The sequence below is a fragment of the Acomys russatus genome, chromosome 9 (assembly GCF_903995435.1).
Source record: "Acomys russatus chromosome 9, mAcoRus1.1, whole genome shotgun sequence".
Taxonomy (NCBI): Eukaryota; Metazoa; Chordata; class Mammalia; order Rodentia; family Muridae; genus Acomys; species Acomys russatus.
In genome coordinates this window covers 1,101,915-1,119,698 of record NC_067145.1, presented here as the reverse complement: position 1 = coordinate 1,119,698, position 17,784 = coordinate 1,101,915, and the positions used below count along the sequence as shown (strand labels likewise).

Here is a 17,784-nt window from a genome sequence, read left to right as displayed (position 1 = left end):
TTCTTTAGAATTCAGTTTGGTAAGCAATCAGCATAAAACATACTTAGACAATAATTTGGTAATCAAAATATATTAAACAAATTTAATTAACTCTACAATGCTTGTAAAAATGATAAACATTTCATAAAAATTTCATAATAATATTTAAATCTGATAGTTTCCAAGAAAAGTATTCAACAATTTGTGTCTTTCTTTTCCTTTCAGTCTTATCTGGTAAATTATCAATACAAGGCTTTATTTCATCATTGTATTTTAATTCTCCTAATCAATTTCACTATGAGTTGATGGATGAAATTCAACATATACTTAAAATGATTCAATTTTGAATTCATTTTTCTATTTTTCCCTGATTACAGGCCATGTTAAGAAGCATCAGTTCCAATTCTCAGCAAGGCCAAGAGAAGACACAGTATTCTAGAACACAATCTGAAGAAGTGAAGAGATCATCTTTTTATGACACCATGCCATTTGCTGAACGCATAGCTAATATCACACAGGTAGGCTAGGTGAAGACATAACAAAGCATTACATTTCAGCAGCTGAAAAAAAGAAACTGTTGTTGGTCACTGCAACTCTTTTTGTTTTGTTTTTGTTTTTTCTTTTGCCCATTCCACATATCCACAGAAATTCAACAGAGATCTGGGGCTTAGTTCACATTAGTGACCAAGGGTCATAGAATGATGGAACACCTGCCATCTCAGCATGAAACAGGGTGGACGACTATGGGAGAGTCTTCTTGTCAACTCTGTCCAGAAGCTCGATTCCTCTTCTCTCTTCTCTCTCTTCTCTCTCTCTCTCTCTCTCTCTCTCTCTCTCTCTCTCTCTCTCTCTCTCTCTCTCTGTCTCTCTCTCTCTCCCTCTCTTTCTCTCCCTCTTTGTCTCTCGGTCTCTCTGTCTCTGTCTCTGTCTCTGTCTCTCTCTCCACAGCCACATTCCAGAAGGAGAAGTAGGCTGCTATTCTGTCTTATTTTTATTACTTTTGCCTGCAGAAACTGGTCATAGGATAGGTTTATTTAAGCAAACAGCTACTCATGATTTGTTATCAATGTTGAGATTTAGGCCTGGAGTTTGTGTGTACGTTTATATGTGTGTTAATGTATACCTGGGTGCATGTACATCTGTGTGAAAATTGGAGGTGGACAATGGATGTCTTCCTTTATCACTCTCTACTGGGGTCTCTCACCGAATCCTGAGGTCACTGATTCAGCCAGACTGACTAGTTAGCAAGGTCCAGAAATCCTTCTGTCTGGATTGTAGATGTGAGTTCCACCATACTCTGTTTTTTATGTGAGTGCTAAGGATCCAAATTCCGAACTCATGTTTGGGTGTCAAGAACCTTAATGCCCAGGCAATCCTCCCAGCTCCTAGGCTTGATCATTAAACTCAACTGGTTAGTATAAAAATTTTAACTTCTATATGACATTATTTGTATTTATAATATATAAATACTCACTGCTTCCTACTGTATACAATAGTGGTTTAAATGTGCCCTCAGAATCTTTACATTAACCTCTAGGTTCATCTCTAATATCTGCATGATTATAAAGTTAGCTCTTGTGACTTAGAAGGAATTTAGGATATGCTTGGAAATGAATGAATGAATGAATGAATGAAAGTGAGGCTCACAAGTTTGGCTAAAAACTGCCAAACATGTCTCATGCTGAGTAAATTCAGACCGGGGAAGCTTGTACTCTCCAAGCTATCAGTCTGGGTACACAGAAGAATTAACTATCTGTTCTCACAAAAAAAAAGGTAAAAATGAATTTTCACATCCAGCTAAAAAAATACATGCAGTTTGGATAAAATCTAGAAAAAAAAAAAAAAAAAAAAAAAAAAAAAAAGACTGCACTAGAATAGAGACCAATAAAACTTACACTACATTTTAACAATACTTGTTTTCCTAGTCATTATTTTTCTAGGCATGGGTTTATTTCATTTTATTTTTGTTTTGTTTGAGAAAAGGTCTTAGGGGGTTCAGTTTGGTCTTAAACTTACTATATAGCTGAGAACGACCTTGAACCTCCATTTCCCCTGCCTCTATCCCCTAAGTGATGAGATTACAAGTATGTGCCTGGATAAAAGCCATTTATATACACAGAAATTTCACAGCCTGCTTTTTAAGTTCTTATCATGCTTATTAAAGTGATTTAAAAAAGATATCAGTGACTTCACACTTTGCTATCATCTGGCACGACCATCTTTTATTATTGGATATTTAAGATCTGTCATTGCTTGCTATTATAAATAATGTCATGACAAACATCGTTGATATAAATCTCTGTATGACTTTCTGTGTATCATCTGTTCCCTGGAGCCCCTTGATTGGTGACTTCTCCCTCCACTAATTGACAGTGGACATGTGGAGCTAAAACCGTACAGCCAGAACTTGTCAAGAAGACAAATAGGCAAGCAGTGGCCTGTCTCACATGCATAGAGAGACTGGGTAGGACTCTGATTTTGCAGGCTGTTTGTTTGGTTAGAAGTAGGATGCCTCATTGATTCCACTTGCAGCGTATTCCAAAACAACAAAGGTCACTCAAGAGGAAGTGGGACATTTGGAACCCAGTTAATCAAGCTTCAGGCACTTTGGCATTCAAAAGCAACTAGAGTTATCACAATCCATCAGATTCTCAATGAGGGTTAGGATTTACACGAGGACATGGATGAGGTGTAGCTTGTGGTTTATCTCTTGGAAACAACAGAGACTCAACCTTCAAAGCTAAGCAGCACTGAGTGCAGTGGAAGTCTTTTGTAGAAGGGAGGAAAAACAAACCACCTAAAATGTTGAGATCTTTACTGAAGATCGAAAGAGAAACCCTTCAGCTAGGTTGAAATTTCCTGCCACTAGAGTACTGGAATTGTTGTACCACATTCCCACAGGAACCTTAACAAGTTCATACAGTCCTTTAAGTGGAGAAGTTCACTTATTTTGTAAGCATATTCCAAAATCAACAAACTTAAAATCTATATTTGAAGAGGCCTGCTTCAATTTCAGGCACCCAGTTAATGCGCACAGAAGTACCCATCGCTATTAGCCTTGGAAGATCAGCCTCTTATCTTTGATCAAGTTTTTATTGAATCTTCTAGGACAGAGTTGGAGATGGCCATTCTAAATTCGAGGTATTTAATATACTCTGGTGCTCCTCTCTGCTTCCTGACGGTAATTTTATTACTAGCTCTTAACACCTATTGTACTAAATTGCTGTATTAATATTAATATCAAAGTGTGAAGAATTCAACTGGTAAATGGTATGCAAATTAGCTTAATGCAGACTTTAATGGGTTAGTGCATTAAAAAGGTTCGTGGAGACAAAAGTAACTGGAGAGGTAAAAAAACCAACTCGTAATTAAAAGGGGAGATTGCAACAAGGAACAGAGCAGTACTTTAAAGCAAGTGTGACTGGTTTTCAATCAAAAAAAGGTTATCACTGGTGCGGTCTTTGATTAGCTATGGATGACGAAGAGCAAGTACTTTAAAAAGATTTATCCTTATTTTTAATGATCCTTATGCATGTGTGTCTCTGTGGAAGTTTGTACATGTGAATGCAGGTACCCAAAGGAGTCCCAGAGGAGGATGAGTTGGATCCAGGCAGGTGCTGTAAGAAGGGTTGGGTAGGGCTGTGTGGTGATCGAGACGGTGCATCCTTAAACCAAAGAACATCAAGGATGGCTGGCAATTGTTGGAAGCTGGAAGAGGCAAGGAAGGATCTTAGGTTTCAGAGTGAACTGGTCCTTAAGACACTGTCCTTCTGATTTCTAACCTGCAGAACTGTCAGAGAATAGATGCTTGTTGTTTTAGCCAATCAGTTTGTACTCCTTGCTTTTGACAGCCCCAGCTTTCACTGTCTCCTGTCAAATTTATTTCTGTTCCCATTACTTAAGTCTGGGACAGATCACATAGATATCCAGTCACTTTCTATTTTTAAAAATTGGCTCTGTTTTGGTCTTCTGTCTTACAGCTGATGTTCATTTCATAACTTAACGTCACCTGTGACCACTGCCACAGAAGTGGGATGTGCTGCAGCATGGACCAGCACCTTCAGGACACTCTTAGAAACCTCATTCCCAGTAGCAGTGCTGATCTTCCATGGCCTGCACCAGGGCTCCTAAAGTGGCTGTCCTGACAGCAGTGACTCAACCCCACCCAGGCTTGCTTGTTGTAGGAAACAGAAGCCGAAAGCCTTTTTCAGAAGGCCTTGATGGCTTAGCTAAATGCTCCTGACTGCAGCTGTCTGTCAGCACTGGGTCGCTTCTGACCACAACTGTGGTACCCCAACTGTCTGAGCTGCCTTACACCACCCCATGCCCCTATGTGACCCAATAAGTGATTGCAGCAGGCTCTCTGCTCTCTACTGTCCAAGGCAGGCAGACAGTTTTCTTTCTTTCTTTCTTTTTTTCTTTCTTTCTCTTGGTTGTTCAAGACAGGGGTTCTCTGTGTAGCCTTGGCTGTCCTAGACTTGCTTTTTAGACCAGGCTGGCCTTGAACTCACAGAGATCCACCTGCCTCTGCCTCCCAAGTGCTGGGATTAAAGGCATGCACCACTATGCCTGGCTGACAGTTTTCTTTTTGTTAAAGTGATTCTTTCTATCCATGGAAAAATGACTGTTTTCAGTGGTTTCTTGCTGTGCCTGCTTACACTTAAGATGGCCCCTGGCCCTGGTGGCTTTGGTCATATGGCTGGGGGCAGATATTTTTTTACATTCTTCCTCTTTCATCCAGAAGACAGGAGGGGACTAGCACACCCACTGTGGACACTTCATGCTATGCCAAAGGGTTCCGGACTGGGTTCCTTTCCTCTCTGAGATCTTTTCCTAGTGGAGAGTTATGGGACACAGAGGAGAACCGATCAGGGCTGACCAGAGTAAGCTTTGAAGAAGTTTCTTGACTCTTGCAGCTGGCTCTTTTTGGGATGCAGTTCCATTTAATGCACTCCATTCTTCAGTTGACTCAAAAATGCTGAAGGCAGGAGACATACAAGCCTTTCCCTCTCTCACTGCCGGAAGCGAGGGGGTGGCGTGAGTGGGAGGAAGCGGGGCATGCTACGGGAGAAGTCCCACTCAACTTTAATTGCACCAGGAAAATGCATTTTTTCAAGGTTTCTTTCTTCCTCATTTTTATCATTTCATATTATGAGATTTTTAGATGTTGTCAACATTTTATGATTAATGAAAGGAGGTTGGGCTGCATTTAATATGCAAAGTGTAGGAGGATTTCTAACAGGTGGCTGGGGCTCACAGCCTCCTTCGCTGAAGTGGGAGCCCCATTGAGGAAACTGATAGATTATTTGTGAAATGAATATTTGAAGTTTGGCTCTTTGTAATGTGTATCATGGACTCTGTAGCTTTCTGCTTATCGACTCACTCAAAAATTGTTAAGGATTTTATTATTTTTAATTGTGAGGGTAATGTTTGTCATAGGCTTCAAAGGTCCTCTGAAGTCCCAATGTACTTTGTGTAATGTAGGACAATTTACCAGATTGATTTTGGCTCAGAGCTATGAGACAGGACAACTTGTGGTAGCATTACATGGGGGGTGACCAAACGGCGGAGTTATTGGGAGGGTAATAACATGAAGACAACACAAAAGAATTTCGTCCAGCAGCTTATGGTCATGCCAGTTTGCTCTTTATATAATGACTTTTTAAACATTATTTCTTAGGTTATCATACAAAGTAATGGGTTTTGTCTTGGCATCGGCGAACAGATGTGTTCCTATCCATTCACTTTTCTCACCTCCTGTCTTCGTGCCCTTTCCTGCTTTTGAAGGCATTGCTTTTAAATAGTAAATTCATTTTCCAGTAACTATGCTAATCCAAACACCTCCCAGGGTTCAGTATTTCCACCTTTCTGTTTGCACACCTCACGGCTCCCACTGTGCAGATGTTTACTGTTTTCCCACGTGTTGAAGATCCCATTTTGACACAATAGAGTTGATTTTCATCCTTGGAGCACTGTGTGGGCAACAGGCAGACACAGTTGGAAGTGTGGGCTGCAATGAAAGAGACCGTGTGAGTCATCACAGACAATCCTTTGGGGGCTTGGTTTTACTTAACCCTTCTTGATAGTACTGAGCTCTTTGATGGCAACAAAGAGAAAGCTGAAACTAGAGTGACGTCTGAAAGTACCCAACAGTTGCAGGATGGGAAATAAGAATTTAAGACAACGGAATGTTCTCCTAAGCTAGCATGATTCCAGAACTGGGCCGTCTGACCTCTGCCTCATGGTCCACATCCAAACAGGATTTGAGCTGCTTCTCTTAGTCGCTCTGTTAAACCATTTATACAAGGTCTGTGATCTGTCCTGTCTCTTTCTCTGAGCACTTCTTATTAACATCATAGTTATTATTTATTGGACATGAGCTCTGAAACAATACATTATGCCAAGCATTTTATGTACTTTATTGAATCCTTAGTATCTGGTAGGGGCAGATATTATAAGTGATCCACAAGCCTCAGCATGTTACTATAACCTTATGTCATATTTACCCTTTTCATACTAGAATATTACTTGGTTGTACCTGTGGTCTTTATTTTTTAATAAATAGTGAATTTGGGTGAATCTCCTATGAGAGCTGGTTTTGAGGTGTTTAAGCATTGCATAATTCATGCAAATATTGTGTTCAGGAAATGGTCTTCTTTTTTTATTTTGTTCGTCTGTGTGTGTGTGTGTGTGTGTGTGTGTGTGTGTGTGTGTGTGTGTGTGTGTAGGACAGAGGTTGCCATCAGGTATCTTTCTGAATTGCTCTCTACCTTATCTTACAGAGGGATAGTGTCTTCTTGAACTTGGAACTTGCATATTATAGCTAGTTTGTAGCCAACTGGAGAAGGTGATAATACTGGGAAAATCTTGTTCACTGTCAGAAGGAATGGAGTTGGAGAAGGCCAAGAGATTGTTCTCCCTTGCATAAAAACCACTTCTCTCAGGTTTTGTGAAGGCACCATCACCACTCTCTGTGTCATTACGACTTACGTGCACGAAGTCTGTTTCTTTTCAGCACCTAAGAGCCATTCCTTCCCTGTCTAGCAGAGAATTCTTTAGCACTCAGTTCTCACATTTGTATTCTTATAAAATCCAGGTCAGAAGACTCCCCTCTGTCTCACAGTTCTTGTCACACTGCTTTGCACTAAGGTGAGTCATGCAGGAATTGTTTAATGTAAGTTCTCCAAGGACTCTGCACAATCTGGGGGAAACAGTCATTTATGTTCTGCCTCTTCAGTAGACTGTTCGGAAACCTCCACAACTGGGATGCTAAATGGTTTTTTGCTGAATGAATTTCCTTTCCTGTTGGTTGGTTGGTAGTGGATATTTTTAAAATTCAGACAGAACATTTTACATCCATAAAAAAGGTTCCCTAAGGGAGCCATTCTTTTTGAAGTTTTCAAAAGAGAACATCTTACTATGTTGATATTTCACTTTAGACTCTTTTTTTAAAAAGTCATTTTAGATAGGGAAGGAAAGGAGTAGCAAAGAGGACACTGAAATCACGAATATAGTTTAAGCTAGATGGCACTCAATTCAACTTAATATTACCAGGACCATAACTTACAGTGAGTAGGTTGGGTATAAAATATATTTCTAAAATTCTCTTTCTTTCTAAGTGCATTAGTTTGTGCTATTTGATAGTGCCACTCCCAGTGTAATTCACTGTGATGCTGACTTTTGATCAGTTAAAGACTGGCAGAGAGCTGGGTGGTGGTGGCAGTGGCGCATGCCTTTAATCACAGCACTTGGGAGGTGGATGCAAGCAGATTGTTGTGAGTTTGAGGCCAGCTTAGTCTATAAAGTGAATCTAGGACAGCCAAGGCTATTATACAGAGAAACCACATCTCCAAAAACCACACAAAAAATACTGGCAGAGAAGTAATTGGCTACATTCTGATTGGATATGAGGCCTAATCCACAGGAGTTATTTTATGCTTCCTATTCTAAATGTGGTTAAAAGCCCATAGCTGGGAAGGCCATAGGTTTAAGGAGCAGTGTGTGTGTGTGTGTGTGTGTGTGTGTGTGTGTGTGTGTGTGTGTGTGTTTTATCCCTGATGTTGTTTTGTTAAGTGCACATATTGTCAAACTGACTTCTAAATATTTATTTTTACACCCATAGGTTAGTGCTGCTCTTAACCTTTGACCAGGAAGCTTCTTTTTGCCATGCACAGTCAATATAGAGACTAATAGTAGATAAAAGTGGGGAGTATTGGACACTTTGAATTCTCAGTCCTAAATACGACATTTATATCATCCCACCCCACCCAGAAGGCTCAGGAAATATCAAAGAAGAGAGAATGGAAAGAATGTAAGAGTCAGAGGATGGGGAAGAGTTCTGTGAGATTCTGTCTTCTGAAAATGCTGTGGCCATTGCACTCATAAGCTCAGGGGTGCCGCATTAAGACAGACATGAAACAAGCCAGTCAAAAGGGAGAGCGGCTCCTGAGATAAGGAGCTATTGGTAATTGTTGGCCTGCTGGGGGGGAAAGAGAATCCTTTTTCTATTGTGTGTAGCTGTTGGTAGGCTGCCATGTGCAGGTGGATGGTCCCACAACCATGCAGGAAGCATTAACTAGTCAGGGGGCTGTGGATGATGGCAACAGTGATGATGATGAGACATAGGAGTAGAAGGGGGAGATACTGGGAGTATGGCTAAGGAGAGTGAGGGGGGAAGCTTGATTTGCATATGGTAAAGATACATTGTATACGTGTACAAAGTTACCAAAGAATAAATAAAAATAGAAAATTATACTGAGGCTGATCATTTCTTTAGAAAAAAGGTGCTTTTAGTTACTTGACTATATATAGAACCAAAATTATTCTTTTAATTATATAAGTAAATATTTTTATTAAGAAATGCTCAGGAATTAGCTTGATTACCTGTAAACACTCCTAATTTGAGCAATACTGATTAAATATCCAAACTTTGTACTATTAAAAAAAAAAAAAAAAGAACTTCTGTTCATACAGTCTGTGGACACTCAGTGACAGGATACTAGTAAAAAAATATTTTGATGAAGTTGCATTTCAGCAATGATTTTCAAGTCATGTACTTTGAAAAGAATAATTCATGGAAAATTAATAAAACAAAATCTTTTTAAAGGAAGAATTCCATAAAAACCTACCTTCTTTCAAGAAAGAAAGCGAGATGGCCTTACACATCTCCCTAAATCCTGTCTTACCCATTTAAAAAGGTCAGAGGTCATTTAAAAGATCATCTGGTTGTCCAAATCCATTTTACTTACTTTTCCCTTGGTAGGAGGAATTTTGAGACTGAGTCTCACAATGTAGCCTAGTTTGGTTTGGGAATCACCATTTAGCCCTGGTTGGTCTTGAATTCATCAAATCCCCCTTCATCAGTATTTCAAGCCCTGGGATTGCATGTTGAGCATTCATAGCAGGCTCTCTCTCTATTTCTGACAATAATATCCTTGCATTACATTTCTCAGTGAAAATGTTTGTATTTAAATATAGATAGGATTCTGTATAACACTTGCAGCTCTTTTCCACCTCATACTGTTTCTGAGAGAGATGTCAGACAGTTTATGTCACTGGCCAAACAGCTAAACTATGGTTATTATAGGCTTTATCTATATGAGATTTCCTATGACCAGAGCTGGGTGATGCATGAAATGGGCCCTTGTTTTCTGTCTCTTGTGTGGAATTGCCCTGTTCAGATGGAGAATGGAGGTATTCTATTCTCCTGAGTGAGGGAATCCATCAAATGCCTATGCTCTGTGAAGCCCCACCTTCTCTGTTATGCGCACAGCTTGTCGCCTGCCAAAGATGATTGATGATTTTGGTCATCAGTTTTAAACTGATTAGGGGGAGTGTGGACTTGGGTAAGATGTTTCCCCTTCTCTCAGAGATAGAAAACCTTGGTTTGGGAACTGAAAGGAGATACTTAGAAACCTGAGGTGGTTTTAGTTGGAACAATGCCACAGGTTTCCACTGTGTGCTTTATTTCCAAATTTCAGGTACATTTCTTGAAAATATGCCATAAGGGGAATCTGGATGCCCATTTGATTCTGTTAAATACTAATCTCTAACTGTTTTTATAAATTGTGTGAAATGGTCCACCTCAGGGGCAGATGGTTTCCTGGAGTAAATGCGGTGTCACAAGGACTCTGCTTCCTTTCAATTCACTTGTGTGATGCCAACAGCAATGCACTTAAGGAGAACGTGAATGCAATGCCACATCTTAAGAATAGATCGACAGATAATAGAGGAGTGACAACTACAAGGCGTGGTGACAGTGTCAGTGGGTGAGTAGCACTTGTGATAAAGTGGAACATATTAGCACAAAAACACTTCTGGAAAGCAGGTTAATGCATTGTGTCAGCTACCATTTTGTACTCTAAAAATATTATTTATGAAGAGGATTTGGGAGGAGTTTGGGGCAGAGGAAGAATACAATAAAAGCGTATTGTAAGGAATTGTCAATGTATATATAAAAACATCAAGTATTACTCACCTTTAAGTTCATTTTCTAAGGCAAATGTCAAAGAAATAATTTAAGATTAACAAAATCCTTTCTGATAAATTTATCTGTCACAAATAAATTAATACTGTGTATAATACCAACATACCATGGAAAAGTTAATCTAATTAAACATTAGATAAGTAAATTATGTTTAATATTTGCACATGGACATTTGTAGACATTAAAAATTATGTGAGAATAATATCAGGAATAGAAAGTTATATTTATATCATGCTATATAAATGAACACAATTTATAAAGTATTATATAAAATATGTTCCCATCTTATCTTTTATGAATGGGTATTATATGCACTGCAACACCTGAGATGTGTGAGGCACAAGGGACAATTTTTTTTTTTTTTGTGGAACTGGCTCTCTTTATAGTGACTCAAATGAGTGAGAATGTCAGTACAATATTGGTAGTTCAATTTCAAGCAATTTTGAGCAAATAGTCCTTTCTGGCCAATAGGAATCATTTACTCCCTAAGCTGTGCTCTGAGAATGAAAATCTACCTCTGGGTGAGAAAGGACACTATATGATAGGTCACAGATTTTTTTTGTGTACATCTAGTTGACCTCACAGTGGGAAAGAGAAAGAGCAGCAGAAGATCAAAGATTGTTCCATAGGGGAAAACAGTGCTCAAGTCCAGTGGAACCCTGAACTTGGGCTCAGAATGTCTGAATAATACTACCAGTCCTGCATAATGCCTGCCAGTTGACTAGTCGAGGAAGTAAATAAATTTGAGGAAAAAATTTCAGCAGTTGATATCCATATTGAAACCCATCTTACTAGAAAGCACCATTGGCTCAACTGAGTACCAACCAACAGGGAAAAATTAGATAATTCACATGAAGACTCTTCAGCTGGGGTATGGAAGGGGCTGCTGGAAGCTGGAGAGCAGAGCAGTGTTCTCTTGATGCACTGGCCCCCAACCTTCTTATTGCTGTGGCCTTTCCATACTGTTCCTCAATGTTGTGGTGACCCCCAACTATACTGCTGCTTCATAACTGTATTTTTGCTCTTACGAAACATGATGCAATATCTGGGCTTTCTGACAGTCTTAGACGACCCCTGTGAAAAGGTTGTTTGACTCACAAGAGGACCATGACCCACATGTTCAGAATCACTATCTTACTGGGATCTAAGGATAACACAGTCCATGAGAGTAGAGAAAGACTGGAAAGATATACACCTGAATTATTAAGGTGGTTACTTTAAAATTGTGGTTGGTTATCTTTTAACTTTTTTGTTTAGGTCATTAAAGTTTTAGGAAAAACAAATAACTTTTGATTAAAGTCAGGTTACATAAAGTAATATACATATAAATATGTGGTACAAATGTGTAGGAAACACATCATGTCATCTGAGGAGAACTGAGCTAGAGCATTTGCCTATATATTCACCACAGTAGCTTACCTGAACATTTTTCCCAGTCATAGCAGGTGTTATAGCCACAGGCCACCCTCTGTGTGCTATTCAATGCAAGCTTCAGCCTCTCGAGACCCCATTCTAACTGTGGGCCTTCTTGGCAGGAACCAGTATGTACAAAGTGGAACTGGTTGTTGTTCAAACATTTTTCAGCCAAAAATTTGCAAGCAGATGAAGTGGAGTACTGGCTGGATCCCACATCAAATATACAGAGATCTTCTGAGTAATCACTGTGCAAGGAAAGAAGCAAGCGCTATGATTGAGGGCAGGATAATACAGATGACATGTATAGATGACTCGCTACTCAAGTTTTCTTCACCAGTTTCTTCCCATTGTCAGTTTATCTCCTTCCAAGCCCCCTCCCAATCTTGTCTTGTTTCTAAAACTCATCTTTTTTTTTTTTTTTTAACAACTTCCATCTCAATCTTGTTACTGCTTGCAACTGACTCAAGTCTGATCAACTGAGTAACCAAGATCGTCTATGATTAGCTCCAACCAACTTCCCTGTTTTATTTTCCCATGCCCCTAAGTACCTCTTTATTGCCTGCCAATTATATCAATTGAATTTCTACACTCTTAAGATTGTTTTCTAGCCAACTCCCATCAGAGTTATATTCTTTCTCTTTTCTACTGATATCAGGTGTGGTTTTGGCTTATCCTTGTCAATGTAGCCCCAGGATCTCGTTGCAATTCTAAAATACTAATTAGTTGCTGCCGTAGTTTTGCACAAGCTGCTCAGTATCTCTATCACTATATCATTTTAAATGTGTTTGTGCAGTGCTTTGCAGCATGAGGCTGTGCATCGTTCCTTGACTGACTTGCTTCATCTCCAGAGATGAGGACGAACCCTGCTACTATGAACGTAATGTGAGATCGGTTTTTCTCTTCACTGAGAGGACAAACTTCTTTGCTTTCTTCAAATCTGAATTCTTCTTCAGACATAACAGTCAAGGCACCAGTGTGTACCATCTTTTCAGAAAGTAGAGCTTATCTCCTGGAACAAAAGGCTACTTTCTCTGTTCAGAGGAAATAAGGCGCAGGACAGCCACTCTCAACACTTTCACTCCTAATAAAGGGAATTCACTGGGAGAGGAAAGACTGGAGGACGCAGTGCAGCTGTGATGGGCTCTCAGGAGGTAGTGTATGTGCGTAAGATTTGGTACTGCACAGGCACAGAAGGAAGCTTTCCCTATTGAAAGGACACTGTGGATACTGTGAGTTCTTTCCAGCAATCGCCAGGAACAGAACTCCAAAAGGAAAAAAGCCATTTGTGGAAAAAAAAATCTAAGGAGCTTAAGTAGAGCCATCTTTGGGCTGATAGGTGTTGGTGGGATTATAGAGAAGAAGATCCACAGTACTCACCTTCAAATGATGGAGACACAGCACTTATAAATGTGAACTCAGATTTGTTCAGAGGAGCCTGAGATCTAATGAGTGTTAAAAGTGATACAACAGTGTGTAGTCTGTTACAAGTTTCTCTTACAATATTCTTCCTGTTACTATCTCAGGAACTGAGTCTAATTTTATTCAGAGAAAGTTAACAAGATGAAAGAAGTGGTGGATTTTCCAGTAAGACAGAACTAAACAAAACAAGAATGTTTCCACATGTAGTCTTCCTTCTTGCTCTAGCAGAGTAATCTGAGACCATGAGATAATTTTAAGGTGGCAAAACATATAAGAGGCAGGAGTCTCTGCCTTACTTGAAATGAGAGACCGATACATTAGTTACTTTTTTACTGCTGTGATAAAACACCATGACCAATAAAGCTTATTTTTTAAAAGTGTTTAATTTGGGACTAACCATTCAAGAAGGTTAGAGTCATGGCCACCATGATAGGCAGCAGGCAGCAGGCAGGCAGGCATGGTGCTGGAGCAGTAGCCGAGAGCTCACATCTTGATCCAGAAGGGTGAAGTAGAGAGAGCTAATTGGAAATGGTGTGGGCTTTTGGAATCCCAAAGCCTGCCCCCAGTGACAAACCTTCAATAAGATCAAATCTCTTAACCTTTCCTGAACAGTTCCACAAACCAGGGCCCAAGTATTCAAATATCTGAGCCATTGAGGGCATTCTCATTCAAACCACCACAGCTACCATGCTTTGCTCACCATTTTTGTGAACAAATAAAGTTTTATCAGTGAATGCTACTTGGGATTTCTTTTATATTCAGCTGAGATGAGTCCTTAAAATTAAGAAGCAATATAGACATCACCTGGGAACATCTATTTTTCTTCTCTATGCTTTCTGCTTCAAAGTGAAAGAAATAATGTGTGTGTGTGTGTGTATGTGTGTGGTGTATGCATGTGTGTATGTGTCTGTGGTATGTGTACATGTTTGTGTGTGGTGTGTGTATGAATGTTTGTATGGTGTGTGTGGTATGTATGTGTGTGGCATATGTATATATGTATGTGTGTAGTATATGAGTACATGTTTGTATATAATGTGTATATATGTTTGTATGTGTGTATGTGGTGTGTGTGTGTGTGTGTGTGTGTACTCCACACTAATAATACTTTCTACTATAACTTATTGGGCTTACTACCTTCAACTATACTCAGTAAGGAAGGGAAGACTTTGATATGGTTGAGTTTGAAAGTTTTAAATGGCCAAAAATAATTTTTTAATACAATAATTAGACTGCTTAAGTAGACAAAAGCAACATCAACTTAGGGAGTCAGGCTGAGACATAATTAAAAAAAACCTGACTCCCAGGAGGGATATATGAGAAAGTTTGAAGGGAGAAAAGTTGAAGGGAAATGGCCTAATTATATTATGATTACAAAAATAAAATAAATAATTAAAAAGAGCATGCCACCCCAATAGGAAAATGCATATTCAACTGAACATATGGGTTTCAGTTATGTGCAAATTAATGTCTCGTGTTTGTGTGTCAAGGTCAGCTTCTCCATTAAATTGGCTACACCAGGTTGATTTCCTTGTTTTGCAAACACACTTCGGAGTGTTTCATACGTACCTACAGTCTTCTTCTGGAGACATACAAATGCACTTGGATCCTGATTGCTTTTGTCCTGGTTGACAAAAACCTTTTGATTTTGTTAGAATATCTGAAACAAAAGAAAAGAGAGGGAAAAGCTCAGTGTCCTTAAGAGTTGCAAGTGATTGATTTTTGACAAAGAAGCCAAATCCATTTAATGGAAAAAGGATAGCATCTTCAACAAATGGTGCTGGTCTAACTGGAGGTCTATGTGTAAAAAAATGAAACTGGACCCATATTTGTCACCTTGCACAAACCTCAAATCCAAGTGGATTAAAGACCTCAACATAAAACCAGAGACACTAAGCCACTTAGAGGACAAAGTGGGAAAGAGCCTGGAACATATTGGCACAGGAGACAACTTCCTGAACGGAACACCAACGGCCCAGGCCTTAATGTCAACCATTAATAAATGGGACCTCATGAGGCTGAGAAGCTTCTGTAAGGCAGGAGACACTGTCAAGAGAACAAAGCGACAGCCTACAGACTGGGAAAAAATCTTCACCAACCCTACATCTGACAAAGGTCTAATATCCAAAATATATAAAGAACTCAAGAAATTAAACACCACCAAACCGAATAACCCAATTGAGAAATGGGGCTTGGAACTAAACAGAGAATTCTCAACAGAGGAATATCAAATGGCTGAGAAACACTTAAAGACATGCTCAACCTCCTTAGTCATCAGGGAAATGCAAATCAAAACAACTCTGAGATTCCATCTTACACCCATCAGAATGGCTAAGATCAAAAATTCAAGCAACACCACATGCTGGCGAGGATGTGGGGAGAGAGGAACACTCCTTCATTGCTGGTGGGAATGCAAACTAGTACAGCCACTTTGGAAATCTATCTGGTGCTATCTCAGAAAAATGGGAATAGGGCTTCCTCAAGACCCAGCTATTCCACTCCTTGGAATATACCCAGAAGATGCTCCAGCACACAACAAGAAAATTAGCTCAACCATGTTCATAGCAGCCTTATTCATAATAGCCAGAACATGGAAACAGCCTAAATGTCCCTCAGTAGAAGAGTGGATAAAGAAACTGTGGTACATATACACTATGGAATACTACTCAGCTATTAAAAACAAGGAATTCCCGAAATTTGTGGATAAATGGATTGAGCTAGAAATGATCATAATGAGTGAGTTAACCCAGAAGCAGAAAGACTCAAATGGTATATACTCACTTATATCTGCATACTAGCCCAAGGGGCATGTCCCACGAAAGCCTTCACTTACCAGGAAACTGGGACAGAGGGGAGGGCATCCTATTGGGACTCTAAATGAGAGACGCATGGGAGAATAGCAAAATAAAAGGATCCAGACGGTCCTAGAAATCTACAAGTAGAACAATATGATTGGCAGATTTGGGACCAGGGGTCCCGCTCAAACTAAGGCACCAGCCAAGGACAATACAGGAGGTAAACTTTAAACCCCTTCCTAGATCTAGCCAATGATCAGAATATTCTCCACAGTTGAGTGGAGAGTGTGATATGACTTTTTCACGTACTCTGGTGCCTCACATTTGACCATGTTCCCTGGAGGGGGAGACCTGGTGGCACTCATAGGAAGGACAGCAGGTAGACAAGAAGAGACTTGATACCCTATGAGAATATACAGGGGGAGGTAATCCCCCTCAGTCATAGGGGAGGGGAATAATGGGAAAATGGAAGGGTGGGGAGGGAGGAATGGGAGGATACAAGGGATGGGATAAACATTGAGATGTAACAAGAATAAATTAATAAAAAAAAAGACAAAAAAAAAAAAAAAAAGAAGAGTTGCAGTGATAAAGTTGGACTTAGGAGAACAGGCTGTGGTGAAGGGTTCTTGTTTGTCTGCGGGATTAGCTCAATCATCGTGATTTCTTCTAAGTAAGCTGTCATGAGATATCTCATCCAAATGGTCCTTTCATCTCACCCTCGTTGTTACTTTCCAACCTATATTTGCTGTTGAGCTTAGAAAACTACGATGAAAACCGGAAACGGTGAGATTTGTCTTTCAGATATTTATGCATCATTTGTGATGCTCTGGATACTCTGATGGATTCTGAGACTGGACTGAGTGAACTGTGTCTCACATTCTGTACCTTGTGGGGGCAGATAGATGTTGACCAAACACTGAGAATTGCTAACGATATCAGTGTTATTAAAGTGAAAGCATGCAATTAGAGAAATTGATGTTCCTAGGAAGGCTAGGAACAGTGACATGTGTGTAGCAGGGAGAGAGTGGGGAGACTGTTGGAAGCAGAGGGAGCATCACATATGAAAATGTTCAAAACGGAGACAGCATGCAACTTTCCTGGAACTGGGAAGAGGCCAGTGTGGCTGAGCACAGAAAAGCAAAAGCAACAGTCCATGGTGGGAGTTAAGGACCACAGTAAGGTTGTTCCTCCTTTTTCCCCAAGCAGTATCTCTTTGATGGTTTTTAAGTGAGGAAGCATTTGTGACAGCACCAGGCCTGGGTTTTGAAATCTAGATAGGCTTTGTGTTCCGTGCAGAGGTATAGAGAAGAGGGCTATGGTACATAATCTATAGTGCAACCATAGTGATTCAGGTACAAAGGGATGATAATTTAGAACAAGGTACCAGATGTGAAGGAAGAGGGAAATAGATACATTATATGCATGTATGTGACAAGCGAGGATGAAGTATATGTGGATGAGTGTTAAAATAAATTCTGTTAATGCTGTTGTGAGTTCTGACAGCAGCCAAGCTCCATCTTAAGTGTCTAGCTTACATAAAGAGAAGAGATAGCGCGACCTTTCCTGAAAGAAAATATCAGAGGATGGCTCATTTCAGGCAGGGAAAGATGATGGATCAAGACCTCTTTCTATTCACATTGAGGTTGTGATATCCTTAGAATATCCAAATAAAGTACACTTAGAGGAATTTGG

The 17,784-nt window shown here is 39.8% G+C and overlaps 1 protein-coding gene across 1 annotated transcript in view; it reads right to left on the bottom strand.

The window, feature by feature from the left end:
- Positions 1–5,714: 5,714 nt before the first annotated feature.
- The window catches only part of C6 (complement C6), a 65,820-nt gene continuing 53,750 nt past the window's right edge, over positions 5,715–17,784 (bottom strand). The window contains exons 15-17 of the mRNA XM_051150919.1: positions 14,867–14,957; positions 11,885–12,126; positions 5,715–5,989 (exon numbers count right to left, since the gene is read on the bottom strand). Of these exons, the coding sequence (XP_051006876.1) occupies positions 5,808–5,989; positions 11,885–12,126; positions 14,867–14,957 (515 nt within the window). The 3' untranslated portion in view covers positions 5,715–5,807. The remainder of the gene's footprint in view (positions 5,990–11,884; positions 12,127–14,866; positions 14,958–17,784) is intronic.